The sequence below is a fragment of the Caenorhabditis elegans genome, chromosome III (genome assembly GCF_000002985.6).
Source record: "Caenorhabditis elegans chromosome III".
Taxonomy (NCBI): domain Eukaryota; kingdom Metazoa; phylum Nematoda; class Chromadorea; order Rhabditida; family Rhabditidae; genus Caenorhabditis; species Caenorhabditis elegans.
The window spans coordinates 8,265,834-8,278,514 of NC_003281.10; the positions used below are offsets into that span (position 1 = coordinate 8,265,834).

General features: G+C 34.8%; 6 protein-coding genes and 3 non-coding genes across 9 annotated transcripts; 3 read left to right on the forward strand and 6 right to left on the reverse strand.

The window, feature by feature from the left end:
- Window positions 1–228: 228 nt before the first annotated feature.
- Window positions 229–2,008, forward strand: mrps-9 (Small ribosomal subunit protein uS9m; the record flags this gene model as incomplete). Its single annotated transcript, NM_066414.6, has 9 exons — window positions 229–290; window positions 342–437; window positions 483–566; window positions 614–874; window positions 921–1,178; window positions 1,339–1,446; window positions 1,491–1,604; window positions 1,656–1,759; window positions 1,807–2,008. The coding sequence occupies 9 exons, from the start codon at window positions 229–231 to the stop codon at window positions 1,896–1,898; spliced, it is 1,179 nt and encodes a 392-aa protein (NP_498815.1). The 3' UTR covers window positions 1,899–2,008.
- A 79-nt stretch (window positions 2,009–2,087) lies between these two features.
- On the reverse strand, window positions 2,088–2,522 carry F09G8.7 (uncharacterized protein). Its single transcript, NM_066415.4, has 2 exons — window positions 2,420–2,522; window positions 2,088–2,314 (listed from the first exon to the last, which is right to left on the reverse strand). The coding sequence occupies exons 1-2, from the start codon at window positions 2,519–2,521 to the stop codon at window positions 2,114–2,116; spliced, it is 303 nt and encodes a 100-aa protein (NP_498816.1). The 5' UTR covers window position 2,522; the 3' UTR covers window positions 2,088–2,113.
- Window positions 2,523–2,697: 175 nt separating this feature from the next.
- On the forward strand, window positions 2,698–4,851 carry crn-7 (Cell-death-related nuclease 7). Its single transcript, NM_066416.4, has 6 exons — window positions 2,698–2,927; window positions 2,993–3,410; window positions 3,906–4,086; window positions 4,139–4,248; window positions 4,294–4,419; window positions 4,527–4,851. Exons 1-6 carry the CDS (start codon window positions 2,833–2,835, stop codon window positions 4,698–4,700), a joined length of 1,104 nt encoding a protein of 367 aa, NP_498817.1. The 5' UTR covers window positions 2,698–2,832; the 3' UTR covers window positions 4,701–4,851.
- Window positions 4,852–4,886: 35 nt separating this feature from the next.
- Window positions 4,887–5,943, reverse strand: mps-4 (MinK-related peptide, potassium channel accessory subunit protein 4). Its single transcript, NM_066417.6, has 3 exons — window positions 5,462–5,943; window positions 5,295–5,413; window positions 4,887–5,012 (listed from the first exon to the last, which is right to left on the reverse strand). Exons 1-3 carry the CDS (start codon window positions 5,560–5,562, stop codon window positions 4,957–4,959), a joined length of 276 nt encoding a protein of 91 aa, NP_498818.1. The 5' UTR covers window positions 5,563–5,943; the 3' UTR covers window positions 4,887–4,956.
- On the reverse strand, window positions 5,612–6,342 carry F09G8.10 (uncharacterized protein; the record flags this gene model as incomplete). Its single annotated transcript, NM_001038266.3, has 3 exons — window positions 6,211–6,342; window positions 6,050–6,162; window positions 5,612–5,964 (listed from the first exon to the last, which is right to left on the reverse strand). Exons 1-3 carry the CDS (start codon window positions 6,333–6,335, stop codon window positions 5,612–5,614), a joined length of 591 nt encoding a protein of 196 aa, NP_001033355.1. The 5' UTR covers window positions 6,336–6,342.
- A 780-nt stretch (window positions 6,343–7,122) lies between these two features.
- On the reverse strand, window positions 7,123–10,138 carry clec-160 (C-type lectin domain-containing protein 160; the record flags this gene model as incomplete). Its single annotated transcript, NM_066418.8, has 12 exons — window positions 7,123–7,235; window positions 7,496–7,935; window positions 8,108–8,306; window positions 8,360–8,556; window positions 8,600–8,761; window positions 8,807–9,006; window positions 9,065–9,152; window positions 9,198–9,420; window positions 9,476–9,553; window positions 9,778–9,899; window positions 9,942–10,027; window positions 10,075–10,138. 12 exons carry the CDS (start codon window positions 10,136–10,138, stop codon window positions 7,175–7,177), a joined length of 1,920 nt encoding a protein of 639 aa, NP_498819.2. The 3' UTR covers window positions 7,123–7,174.
- Window positions 10,139–10,339: 201 nt separating this feature from the next.
- F09G8.13 lies at window positions 10,340–10,447 on the reverse strand. The gene has a single exon (NR_052503.1). It is a non-coding gene; the product is annotated as an Unclassified non-coding RNA F09G8.13 (non-coding RNA).
- A 1,746-nt stretch (window positions 10,448–12,193) lies between these two features.
- On the reverse strand, window positions 12,194–12,339 carry F09G8.11. The gene has a single exon (NR_052504.1). It is a non-coding gene; the product is annotated as an Unclassified non-coding RNA F09G8.11 (non-coding RNA).
- Window positions 12,233–12,379, forward strand: F09G8.12. The gene has a single exon (NR_052505.1). It is a non-coding gene; the product is annotated as an Unclassified non-coding RNA F09G8.12 (non-coding RNA).
- Window positions 12,380–12,681: the final 302 nt, after the last annotated feature.

Consider the following 12,681-nt stretch of genomic DNA (forward strand, 5'->3'; position numbering starts at 1 on the left):
TAAGGAATTCCTCAATACGAAATAATATGTTTAACACGAATGTAATGTGGCCACTAAAAATTGCAAGAAAAACTGAGTGATGCATTCGCGCTCCATTGACAAACAATTTCTCTTTCACTAAAAATTTTCAAGATGCGAGCTCAATTTTGCATAAATTACTTTATAAATACTAAATTCCGTTATTTTCAAACGTATTTTAATTTATTAATTTATTTATTCCGATTTCAGATGCTCAGAATAGTCTTAGCCCGCTCAAGTAGAGCAATGAGCTCTGCTTCGCCAGCGTCTGCGTAAGTATCATTCGTTTCTCTTATTTCTTTCAATAAATAATCGTGTTTCAGGTCAGATAGCGACACTTCAGTTCGAAAAATTGGTAAAGCACTGGAAACTTATTTGAAACACAGTCAACAACATGTGGCGATGATGGAGAAACACAGGTTTATCGATTTTTGAAGTGAAAATCGTTAATAAAGCATTTTAAGAGCAGAGTTCGAGACAGGACGTCGACATCTTGCCAAAATGATGAGTCTTGACATTCATGAACTCGATCAAGAGGCAATTGACAGGTTTTGTAACAGTGTTTTGTCATATTTATCATAATTGGCATTTTCAGAGCAATCCTATATTTATTTCCTTCTGGATTAACCGACCCAAATGCTCGTCCAGTTATGAGACCACCAGATGAAATTCTTCCAAAATTCCAAAGATTCACATTTGACGAAGAAGGAAAACCAGAAGGATCCCGATTTTTCACATTAAGTCCAAAAATTTACGGGCTTTTGTCGGATATTGGAGTCAAAACGCATTCTGTTATGAAGTTTTATGATGAACATGTTGGAAGTCGATCGGTAAATCGAAGTGATTTGGAACCAGCGTAATTAGTAACCATTTTTTCTACTGAAACATTTATTAATTTTCAGAAATCTGAGCGGTTCTCAATGGGTTACAGCTGACAAATTGAAGAAAAAGCTCTCGGAAAAATTTTCAAAAGAATTGTACGGACAAGTCATCATTGCATTTGAGCATCTTGCTTCATTACCAGGATCAGCTATTGAACAAAAGTTTTTGATGGAATTCAGAGAGCCAATGACCGCTTCAACTGGATCCAAATTGTTCGGTCCTGCGATTCCTGAAGTGCATGTTTGTGCAGTGACCAACAGAAGATATGCAGAAGTGACGTGAGTTGTCCTTCTTTTAAAAGACAGCAGAGAATTTTTGCCAAAAATCTAATGATTTGATAACCTTAAAATTAGTTTTGCCATTAAAAATACTTGTAATTTTTAATTAAACAAATTTTCTCTAATTGTAAACTGAATAATTGAACAGTTTTTTTTTCAGAACACGATGTAAAGATACTCGTGCTACAGTTAAGGTCACAGACGCAGGAAAAGGAAAATTCGATATTGATGGTCTCCAATTGCACGATTTCAGGCATCTTCAAGCCAGGTATATTTTGCGAACATCGAATTTTTCTGATAACATAATTTCAGAGAGATTCTTCTTGCACCAATGATTGTCAGTCAGTCTCTCGGTCGATTTGATGTAACAGCGACAACTTCATGTATTTCTAATACTCTTCCAGAAGCACCAAACAAGGCGCCATTGTGAGACTATTAAAATTTGTTACTCTGCAACAGTATAATCACTTTCTGCAGAATGCGAAGTGGAGGAATGAGTGCTCTACCGCGTGCTGTTCGCCATGGAACTGCACTTTGTGTTGCCGCTTTGCAACCAGAAGCTATCGAACCACTAAGATTATGTAAGGACATTTATTTTGTAAAAAACTTATAAATTCCTAAATTACAGCTGGACTTCTAACACTGGACCCACGGAAAAACGAAAGAAGCAAGGTGAATCAACCGGGTGCTCGTGCTAAATGGATCTGGAAACGTCGTTAATTTATGAATACCCACTTTAATTTTGTTTTTGTTAATTGGTAGGAAGTTTTCAACTAGAATTCTTGTTTTTATTGTTTTTTTAGACTTTTGAAAAATGAAATTTATAAAATAGAAAAGCATACATAACGAGACATCAATTCAAAAATGGGTTTGGTTACTTTTCAGGGAAGGAATGCACTGGGGGGGGGGGGGGGGGAGGTAAAGTGAGTAAGTTTTTAATCAGTATCTACACGTTTCTTGAGGATGCAAAAGTGTCCGCCGATTTGGAACATTTCAATTTGGAAGTCGTCGTATTGAACTTGGATCGTGTGCACTTTTAGATCACGGAGTTCAGTTCCTTGAGTTCGAGTTGCCATTCGCATTGCATTGTAGGCAATTTGACGAGGGTTCTCCGCTTCGAGGAAAGTGCTGTGGGCCTGGAAAATTTTTTAATTAAAATTTCTTACCAAAAAAATGTGTAAATTTATATTTAGAATTGAGCAACAAGTATTTTTTCTAGAAATTATTTTATAAAATCTTACAATTGTATTTCCTTTGCAAATCATGAAAGCGAGGACTCCGGGAATCTGCTGAAGGTTTTCCAATGTGTACTTTGGCTTGGACTTTTTGTTTGATTTGCTCATTCTGGAAAAAAACGTCATTTTTGTATAATTAATCAAGAGCAGATGAGGAAGAATAAAACAGTGCAAAATAAATATGGAGCAAACATGACTCGTGAGCATTTCTGGTCAAAAATACATTAGGCCACGGCCACCACTTTACACTTGAAAAATTTCGGTCAATACATACATCACGGCTGTTTTGGACGAGAAGAGACAGAGATCGTCAAACAGAAAAAAACTGAGAGAAAGAAACGAAGAAAAAATATCGTTTTTTTCAGAAAGTGGGTCGATGATGATGGGAATGAATGAAACAATTCAGTAGGTGGTGAGAGATGCGATTATATTTTGTTCTTATATTTTCTGTGATTTTTACAACTGGAAATGGCAAAATTCAGTGCAAGAATATGCGTGGAAAATCTGTGGACTGGTGAGTATTCTTACTCTTAGGCTTCATGCCTTCAGAAAAATTAATCTGAAACCAAAAAACTTCAGGTTTGTCGTTTATAAACTTCCAAAACTTTCCGGCGCTGGAACATCTGGAAAAGAATTTGTTTATTTCGATGCCGAATCATCAGATTGGACACGTGGAAATGACATAAATGATCCAAATGTTGCTGTGGGAGCAACAGTTTCCCAAGTGTATTCTGCTGATAAATCAAACAATTTTTGGTTCATGTACAGTGATGATGATCCTATAAAGTCAGCTGATTCATATAGAGGACATGCGAAAGGAGTATCACTTTTTGATTCAACTACTGGATTTTGGTTAATTCATAGTGTACCGAATTTTCCACCCATCAAAAGCTTTTCCTATCCGAACACGGCTGAGAAATATGGACAATCATTTTTCTGCGCATCAATGGAAGTTCAACATCTAACAGAGCTCGCAGAGCATTGGAAATATATTCAGGTATGTTTAGAAAAACCTGTTATAAAGTTTTTTAAAGCTACTTTTGAACGAATTTTGACTGCCTGGCTTATAAATCTAAAAGACGCATGAAAAAGTTAACAACAAATTTTTCAACTGATTGTTTATAAAGTTTCCTAGCTTTTCAAACACTAATAAGAAAATAAAATCGACTGATATAATTATATAAAATTCAAAAGATAAACAAAGAAAAAGAACAAGAAAAACCGTTCAAGTAAACGCGCTCCATTGATAATAGAAGCTTATGGTAGTCGGCGTGGCTTAAGATTACAAGCACAGAAATAGTTTTACGAGTATCAAAAAGAGTGAAACTTAACGGATTTGACCGGATTGAGCCAGATGGGTAAATTCTGAAAAAAAAATCAAAAAATAAATAATCGAGTCGCTTAATATAAATTAAATTTTTGGCGAGTAATCGCTTCATTGATAACATTTTAAGCGGAAATTTGAATTTTAGTAACTGTAGCATACTTTCAGGCGACTCCCTACATAATAAATATACCGGAAAAATATGCAACTCGATTCCCTACATTGAAAAATGTTGAAGCTAAACAAAGTCTGCCACGTTCAGCCACTCAATTTTGGATCTCAAAGCCGATTAAAACCGTACAAGGAGTTACATTGATGGCCTACGCCAAACATAAAAAGTTTGATGGAGGTAAATTGGAAAATTATATTTAAAACTGTAATAGGGCTATGAGCTTAAACAGATATTTGGAATGATTTGATATCCCGCCAAAATAAAGTAACACTAGCAGTGGAGAGTTGGTTGAATGGCAGTGGAGACGATATTCATACAACTTGTACGAGTACTAGTCAGGTATGAAATTGATAATTTCAGACGTGAAATAAATCAGAATTTCAGACTCATGACGTCACAGAAATGCGTGTAACCGGGCTGAACTTCGCGAGCTCGAAGGATCATTCGAAATGGGCGGTTTCAAATTCTCAGACCAATCCGATTGTTTGTTTTGGAGATATGAATAGGCAGGTTGGTCACATATCGTTTTTTAAGGATCACAGACTCGCCACGAAAAACATTCAATCATAAACTTGAAGAGTATTCATAAAGTGAAATAGCACACTTTTTGTTTTCAGAAATCACAACTGAAACGTGGCGGTGGAGCATTGTGCATTCAAAATAGAAATCTTTGGCAATTATATCATTCTTTTGTTATTCAAGTTGAACCGTGTAAATCTTCTTCTCATTTTTCCATGTTCCAAACAATTGCCACTCTCCTTTCCGCAGCCGGCCTGGTATCAAAGATTTGAAAAGAAAAATGGCCAAAAAAAGTTGGGCGAAAAATTCCAAACTATTAAGGCCAAGCTTCTTCAAAGTACTCAGTTATCTATATTTCAGAATGTACTCCTCTGAAAATTGAACCTCTTTTTGTTGCTTTAACATAAATTAATTGCGGGTGAATTATAACACTTCTGTTTGACAACAAAACTAACAAATTTTAATTTCTAAAAACTTCATAGTCAGAAAAAAAATTAAAAAATAACTTAAAATAATTATCAAAATCTTCTAGTCTGTTCTCTGCCAAAAATTTGTTCTCGGGTAATAGACACGATGCTTTGGATCTGAAAATTAGTATTTTTTATAAATACCAAGTAATCATGTGTAGTCAGAGTATTCCATAGTTATTTAGCGTCTGAAACATGTGGTAACCTCATTTTTTGGCAGTAGGACGTCTCAGGCCCGTAAATTAACACGGAGTTCGGTAGAGCGTCGCCAACTTTCGCGGTAACGTAATATAGAAAATAAGAAAACAGCGACGTCATAATTCCTAAAAAATGAGGCTGATATGTTTTCCAAAGCCCAGACCAACACTCTATATATAAAATCAAATATATAAAGCTTACCAGGCCGAGAAGAATTCAACAAAACTTCAATCCAAATAAGTAAATATACTAGACAAAGGAACACAAAAGTCATGATGATGACGAGTAGAAAATCAAAGTATTTGGTAGGATAGGAGATGCTGAAATTTGTTTTTTAAATCTTAACAAATAAGAAAAAGAAAAATTACCGATTACATGAGGAGCTCCATTGAAGAAATTCTTCAATTAGGTATTTATAATTGAACGAAGAACTGGCGTAGTTGTTGATATTTTCTTTTGGAAAAGTCATGGTTTTTCAGAAAAGAATATCAAAAAGTAAATTTTATAAAATATTAATTTCAAAATTGTGCACATAACGTGACAATACATAATCCACATTCTCTTTTACAATATGCACATGCTCCTTGTTGCTCTTTTCCTTCTTTATGTATTTTATCCGGAATCGTCACGATTGTTGGCTGAACTGTAATTGGAGCAATTTTCTGAGATGGCAGTTTTGGTTTCTGTGGTTTTGGTGGCGGCGAAGAAGCTGGAAGTTCGGGAGAAGGAAGTGCAAATTTCACTTTCTTTTCAGGTTCCAGATCTTCTTTTGTTGTTTCGGTAGTTGGTTTTCGAACCGGAGATGGTGTTCTTCTATAATTGTCCCCAATTGGACCTCGATCGAAATCAGTTAGAGTTCCTAGTTCAGAGGCTAAAAAGTTAAAAATAAACAAGTTGAAATACAAGACCCATGCTTCTGAGATTGTGGCCGACATATTAAAAGAAATCGATCATACATTTTGGACAACACCAACAAGCATCGGAATTTCTCATCACACAAAATAAATCACCATCTCCATCATCATGAATCTCGAAAACGTGGTTAATCGAGAGTCCATTTGAGAATAACCTGGAAAAGACAGAGTTAATGAACTCATATCATATTAATTCAACTTGCCACTTTATGCACATTTCTTGCATTTCTCCAATTTTCAGCTGATCACCCTTTCTTCCGGGTAACACAATTGCTGTAACTGCTCGGAGCTCTTTTTCATTCATTTGAATAACTCGGCGATGATACATTCTCAAATTAAAATATGAGTTTAAGATCTGATTGAGCTTCAGGAGAGGTTTATTTAATAAAACTCACGATGCAAGACAAAATATTCCAACAGGGTATGTTTTTTTTTTCAGAAAAACCAAAAATTTTAGAAAAAGAAGCACAATGAAAATTTGAATTTTGGCGTCCGGTTATTTTTTTGTTTTTATTTACAATCTCAGTGAGAGTGAGAGAGATTGTAAACACAAAACAAAAAAAACCGGACGTTGCGTGCGTCAGATTTTTCGAACGTCCGGTGTTCCAGCCCTATAGGCTAATTAAAACCTATCAAAAATTCTCAAAAAAAAATTAGTTCAAAACCAAAATTTATTTGTTTTAAAAATGTAAAATCTCTTTTTTAATTACTAGAATAAAATACATACATATATTTAGATTTAGAAATATACATCACATTTCTAAAAAACAATTTTTTTTACTCAACAATTACGAAAAACGTCGAATGGAAATCATAGGCAAAGTTGAAAACATTTTCAGTTTGACCTATAAATCTATAAATCTCCTACCGCTAAGTTACCAAAAAGTAAAAAAAAGAATAGAAAAATCAATAAAACCTATGAGACATTCTTGTGTCAAACAATTGAAAAAAGTTTCGAATGACTCTATCGCCTCAATTCTGTGATTCATAAAAAGTTCATTCATATTCACTGGTGAATATCGAAATACCGACACAAGGCCTTCCCCCTCCTCTCCACAAAAAAACTAGTTTTGTAGAGTATCGAAACATTCTCCTAAAAAAGAGAGTGAAATATGTTACTTTTAAAAATAGTTTATTCTGTTTAAATTCAAATTGAGAATGACATCACTAATTGCTTGAAGGTGCACAGTAGAAATCGGTGTCACATGCTGCTTCTTGACACAGCCCTCTGGAAGAATTTTATACTTAATTTTGGAGGATTTTTATGTTTTTTGTTCAAATTTGTTATACGTTATTCCAAAATATTCAAAAAAGTTATTCCAAAAACCCATGCAAAAGTTTATTATAATTTTTATCTAAAACCTTGAATGATACGGAGAAAAAAGAGAGCAATGGTTATTATAAAGTATTCTTTGTTCAAGTTTCTTAAATTGGGTATCCTTTTTTGGACGGACAAGTTAGAAAGATTTCTCATAAATGAATTCTCACCTTCCATATTCACTTGTACAACTAACAGAGTTCCATCTGAAATCATTTTTCGAGTCTTTCAATAATTTCGCCATCACGCAATCTCCTTGTTTTACATCTGGATGTCCAGTAGCCCAATTTGAATATGGATTATTTGTCACTCCATTCACCCAAATAAACTTTTTCGTAGCTTGATCATAGTAATATCCAATGTCATAGTTTGGATTTTCTTGATTTTCAGGGTACCAGTTATCCATGTAGAATTGATTGAGGAATGTGTTTTTGAGCTCGGAATTTACATAAACTAAATGTCCATTTCCAGTGTGTTCTTTTGAAAGTACCGGACATTCGAATTTAGATGCTGTCCAACTGGCATCAATCTTCGTTGGGAAGAAACATTCTCCGTACTTTCGGTTTTCCAATACCAACTGTTTCCATCCATTTGGGCAATAGCAGTTGACCTGAAAACCTAATAGTTTCACTTTACAATTTTTAAAATTTCAGTATTTTCTCTGATAGAAGTTGTCGTTCTATATACTTTGCCTATTTGTTAGTAACAATTAAAAGTGGCAATATTATATAAGGCGGGCAGATAGGATTTTTAAAATAATTTTTGAAAATCCTTTCAGATACCTGACACAAAGCATCCTCCATTTGTTCAACCAACAAGTCATCTCGAAAAGATGTGAAGTTCATTCTTGGGCTTGCGATTTCTCCAATTTTCATAACCAAATTTGAAGATTCTGGTTCCACAAATGCCACTGTGATGATTGCATAACCTGTCTCTCTGATGTTTGCAGCGATTTGGCGGGCATCGTCGTTTCCTTCGTCACTGAAATTTTATAGAAACTATGGTTTCTCTCTTTCTAAAGTAAAATGACTTACTTGTAACTTGCAGCATATACGACAATAACCTTCCTCACACCATTCCTCATTGAAGCGGTCATTTTTGCAGCCTGTTGAAGCCCCAAGTGCAGATTAACCTCGTCAGATTTTTCATCAACATCTTCAAGACGTGGATCTGACCACAAATCTTCAGTGAACTCATCCTCATTTGTATAATCAGATGGTTTAAAAACAACCTGTAATAATAGTATTTCGGGAATAAAAATAACTTATCTCAACCTCTGCCTTGTCACTGTATTTGATAAGTCCAACTTGAACATGTTTCTGAATATTTGGATCCAGTGACATTTGACCAACTAAAGTATTTATCTCGGCCTTCACCATCATAAGTCCACCTTGTCCCATTCCCTCTGATACGTCGATCACAAATATTATATCAATCTGAAAATTTATGATGCAGGAATAAAAATCCAAAGTTAAAGTTACATATAGACTTTGTGTAGTACAACTACAGTCTTGATAATCTCCGACTGGGAATGGCGGATGTGTAGGTGGAACTGGCTTAGCTGTTGTTGCAGGTTTTCCAGTTACACCTTTTACAGTTGTTACTGTTGTAGTTGTAGTTGGAGCACGTGTTGTTGTGGTGCTCGTGGTGCATATTTCCTGCTTTGGAGTCGTCCAACCTTCTGAAAAATAAAGGTAGTAATTTTCATAGTAATTTTAAAAATTGAAGAAAAAACTAACGATCTAAGAAACAAATCCCATCCTCTGTAATTGTATCGATAATTGATTGTGCAACAACTCCTAACTCAAACCATTGAACGGACACAAACTGAGTAGTTAAAAATCATTATTGTCTGTTCATATGTCTACAAACCTTGTGATAAAAAGTACCCTTATAAACATCCTCACTAACTCCAATTCCAACAATAGTAACGGCATATCCAAGTTGTGCAAACTCTTGTAGTTTACTCTTTGTTGATGCAATATCACTTGCTCCTTTATGAGCCGAAAAGATTATTATTCGTTTTTGAACATTTGCTCGTGGTCCAAAAGTGGCTCTTGGGCCAACATAACGCTCGTCTAGAAATCGGACGGTTCTGAAAAGTTGGGCTATGATTTGAAGAATATGGAAATGATAACTGAAAGACTAACGTATTAAAATCACCACTAAATAGTCCATACTGCATTGCTGCCAATCGGAATGATTGAAGACGTTTTTCGATTAGAGAGCTGGAACGATTAGTAAAATGTACCAGACCGAAAACGTTTCACTAATTTGATTATGATAAACTAAAAAACTAAAATGACAGATAATTAAGGTATTTGGTACATCACCACTTTAAGACTGTAATTTTTTTAAAGAATTTTGAGCGTTTTCTTAATTTTTAACTTTGTAAAAACTTTGATAACAAACATTTTTTTAGTTTGTCTTTGACATATGCAATAAAACGAACCTATCTGTGAAATAGTCCAAACCATTAAACTCATTTCCCAAATAGGCTCCAACCAGAGCCAATCGTACTTTTGCATCATCCAAAGTCCACGAATAAGTTAACTTGGTGATCATATTTATTTCCTGAATCAAAACTCCAAAAACCATACATTTCAGTTAACTAACTTGTGAAACATATGTGCTTGTCTGCATGGAACTAGATCCATCAACAACAATGATGATATCACGTGTGCAAGGTGTTACGTAGCATTCTGAAAAATGATGCAGATCAAATTGCATCTTCATTTGAGTTTCTTACCGTAAGATGTGACAGATAATGGGAGCAAAGTGCATGAAAGTAGAATCCAACTTTTTAAATCCATCTGAATAATTCTTGGGTATTAAAAAAAAGATTTTTGTACCTATTGGTACAAAAAATCGTAAAATCTCGTAATACATGTCATATAATTTTTAAAAAAATTTTACTTAGCTCATCGGGGAGACTGTAAGCCTCTTTGAAAAGCCCAAAAACAAAATAAAAAACTGAAATTTGACCTGAAGAATTGGAACATATTCAAGGCATCAAAAGAATGCAATGAGTTCCTTTCATTCACCTTATCATCACTTTTCTTCTTATCGTTTGGGTAAAATCACTAAAACCCTCTTATTTCTAAAGATTTTGCGAGAACTGTGAGAATTTGACAGTCCAATAAAAAGAAAAAAATGAAATTTGAAAATATGACGGCATCACATTCTAGGTTCTTTTTATGATGATAATGTAGTCCCAAGTGGTGATATTAAAGTATTTGGAATAATTTTATAACTAGGAAGTAAAACTGGATAGGTGCAGGAGAAATGTTGTGAAGGCCAGATTTGTTTGAAAAATCATAGCATAAACTTTAGGTTTTTTGGCACATTTCGGTTTACTATTTGGTGAACCCTTTTGGCCCAACTTCGATCCATAAGAATTCACTTATAAGTCTATAGACTCAGAAGTTGTGCGCGGTCTTGTTCAAGTCTGGTCAAAGTTTGACACAAGTTTTGATAGCTTCTGAGATAAGTTGTTTTTTTCCGCAAAACAAACTGCTGCGAAATTCCTGAAAAGGTTATTTGATATATATTCAGAACTTCCACAATCCGGAATCAGAAAACATTTCCCTACAAGAAAATTACCAACTAACCTATTTATTCCACTCCGGGCAGTACTTTTTTCCCGATGACTCACCGTTCCTCCATTCAAATGCCTACTTTTATAATTTATTCACCTTCTACCTCCTTATAAATATCATAACTATAGTCACTTTCTCAATGGATTTTACATTTTCTGAACGTTTTCTCTTGTTCTTCTGTTCCATCCCAACATGTCCATATTATCCTGTTAGCGAGAAAGAAGGAGGACCAATTAGTTTTCGAAAACGCTGCAGCCGAGACCCCCCGTGATTGAGGTTAGCAAATGACTAATTGGAGTTTCTGGAGCATGGGTCAGCAGCCATTCAATTCTTCATAGGCTTGTTTCTCGGCTCATTTCCCATTTAAATTGCAGCCTGAGCCATAGAGCTTAAGTTTTGAATGGTGTTCAGAATGGTGGAACGTTTCTAAAATGTTAGGTTACTTGAGTCGTTCCGTTGCCAGTTTTTTCTTCCAGTTGTGACCATATTATGTCATTTTTTGTTCAAGACATGCAGAAATGGTCAGCTCTAAATCAGTCTTATTGGTCGAATTTTCAAAACTTGCTTTTGTCCTTTGTCTTAAACGATCATGACTAAATAGTTGAAAAGCAGAACATTTTTATTCAACTCTATCTGTAGAGTAGTCTTACTATGTGTTCATTCCAATTGTGAAAAACCATCAACTCATCTACATAATGGAGGGTGAGTTGAATAAACATTTTTGAAGTACAAATAGCTTTTCGGTTGGAAGTTTTACAAAAATTCTTGCATAAAATACTCATTTATCTTGGCTAAACTTGGCGACGCTAACTGTAATTATTTTCGGGAAATTTGAACTATAGTTTTCTATGGTTTCAGCAGAAACTTCACTTTTTTTTCAAAAAAAAAAAAACTTGAAATTTCCAACTTCAGAATGTGCTCTATACCTTACTTACCTATAACTACCTTACTGCTACCAAGTTTTTCTGAAAACTTTTTTAAAAGTTCTAGTTTTGATTGTCTTGTAATCTTCTTCATTATAGTTTCCTTACCGTATCGTGCCGAGCGACTCAATTATGAATAATCCTCTTATTTTTTATGTCAACTCTTCCAGATTACGCGCGTTCCTTCCATTATTTGCGCACTCTGAACTCTCCTTCTGTTCCATTTTCTCTTCGTTTTTCTATTCAACCAAAATTTGCATATTCTATACTCAATACCATATTGATGGTCCGGTTGTCCCACGAGACTTTATCATAAAAAGGTCATTATATGCTTCTTCTGCTTCTTTTCTCGCGCATTAGTACGTTTTTGCCGCTTTCTTTCCGCGCGGAAGAGATATATGTGTCCCTCTTTGCTGTCCCCGCCTTCTTTTTTATTCTTTCTTGTTGTTGTGCGGGGGAGGGGGGTATCCCTTGACTTGTATCATCGCTTTTGCACTTTGTTAGCAACGATCCCGACAGAGGGAAGGTCAATCACTTTTTTATGCAGATGTTGTTGTTTTTTCGAGGAGACGGAAGAAAATTTGGTGTAGATTATTTAGTGGTCAATTGGGTTTTCCTTCTGTCTTAAAAACTTTAGACCACACACTCAAATTTGGCCTTGCATCACTTTGCTCTACTTTAACAACTCATAAATATCTCGGTCTTCTTATATTTTATTGAGACATTTTAAACTGTAAAAGTAGGTGTCAAATAATTTGCTATATTTGTATAGTTGAACAGTTTTTCGTTGAGCTTAAACCACTGAAATATAAGCCGTCAATGTAGAGTAGTGTG

Coding starts and splice junctions, on each gene's coding strand:
- F09G8.7 (NM_066415.4), bottom strand. CDS start 2,521: ATGAGCAAATCAAACAAAAAGTCCAAGCCAAAGTACACATTGGAAAAC. Junction 2,315..2,419: donor TTTGCAAAGGAAATACAATT/GTAAGATTTTAT, acceptor AAAATTTTCCAG/GCCCACAGCACTTTCCTCGA.
- mps-4 (NM_066417.6), bottom strand. CDS start 5,562: ATGACTTTTCCAAAAGAAAATATCAACAACTACGCCAGTTCTTCGTTC. Junction 5,414..5,461: donor TGGAGCTCCTCATGTAATCG/GTAATTTTTCTT, acceptor AACAAATTTCAG/CATCTCCTATCCTACCAAAT. Junction 5,013..5,294: donor GTTGAATTCTTCTCGGCCTG/GTAAGCTTTATA, acceptor ACTAATTTTCAG/ATCCAAAGCATCGTGTCTAT.
- crn-7 (NM_066416.4), top strand. CDS start 2,833: ATGCGATTATATTTTGTTCTTATATTTTCTGTGATTTTTACAACTGGA. Junction 2,928..2,992: donor CGTGGAAAATCTGTGGACTG/GTGAGTATTCTT, acceptor AAAAAACTTCAG/GTTTGTCGTTTATAAACTTC. Junction 4,087..4,138: donor ACATAAAAAGTTTGATGGAG/GTAAATTGGAAA, acceptor GAGCTTAAACAG/ATATTTGGAATGATTTGATA.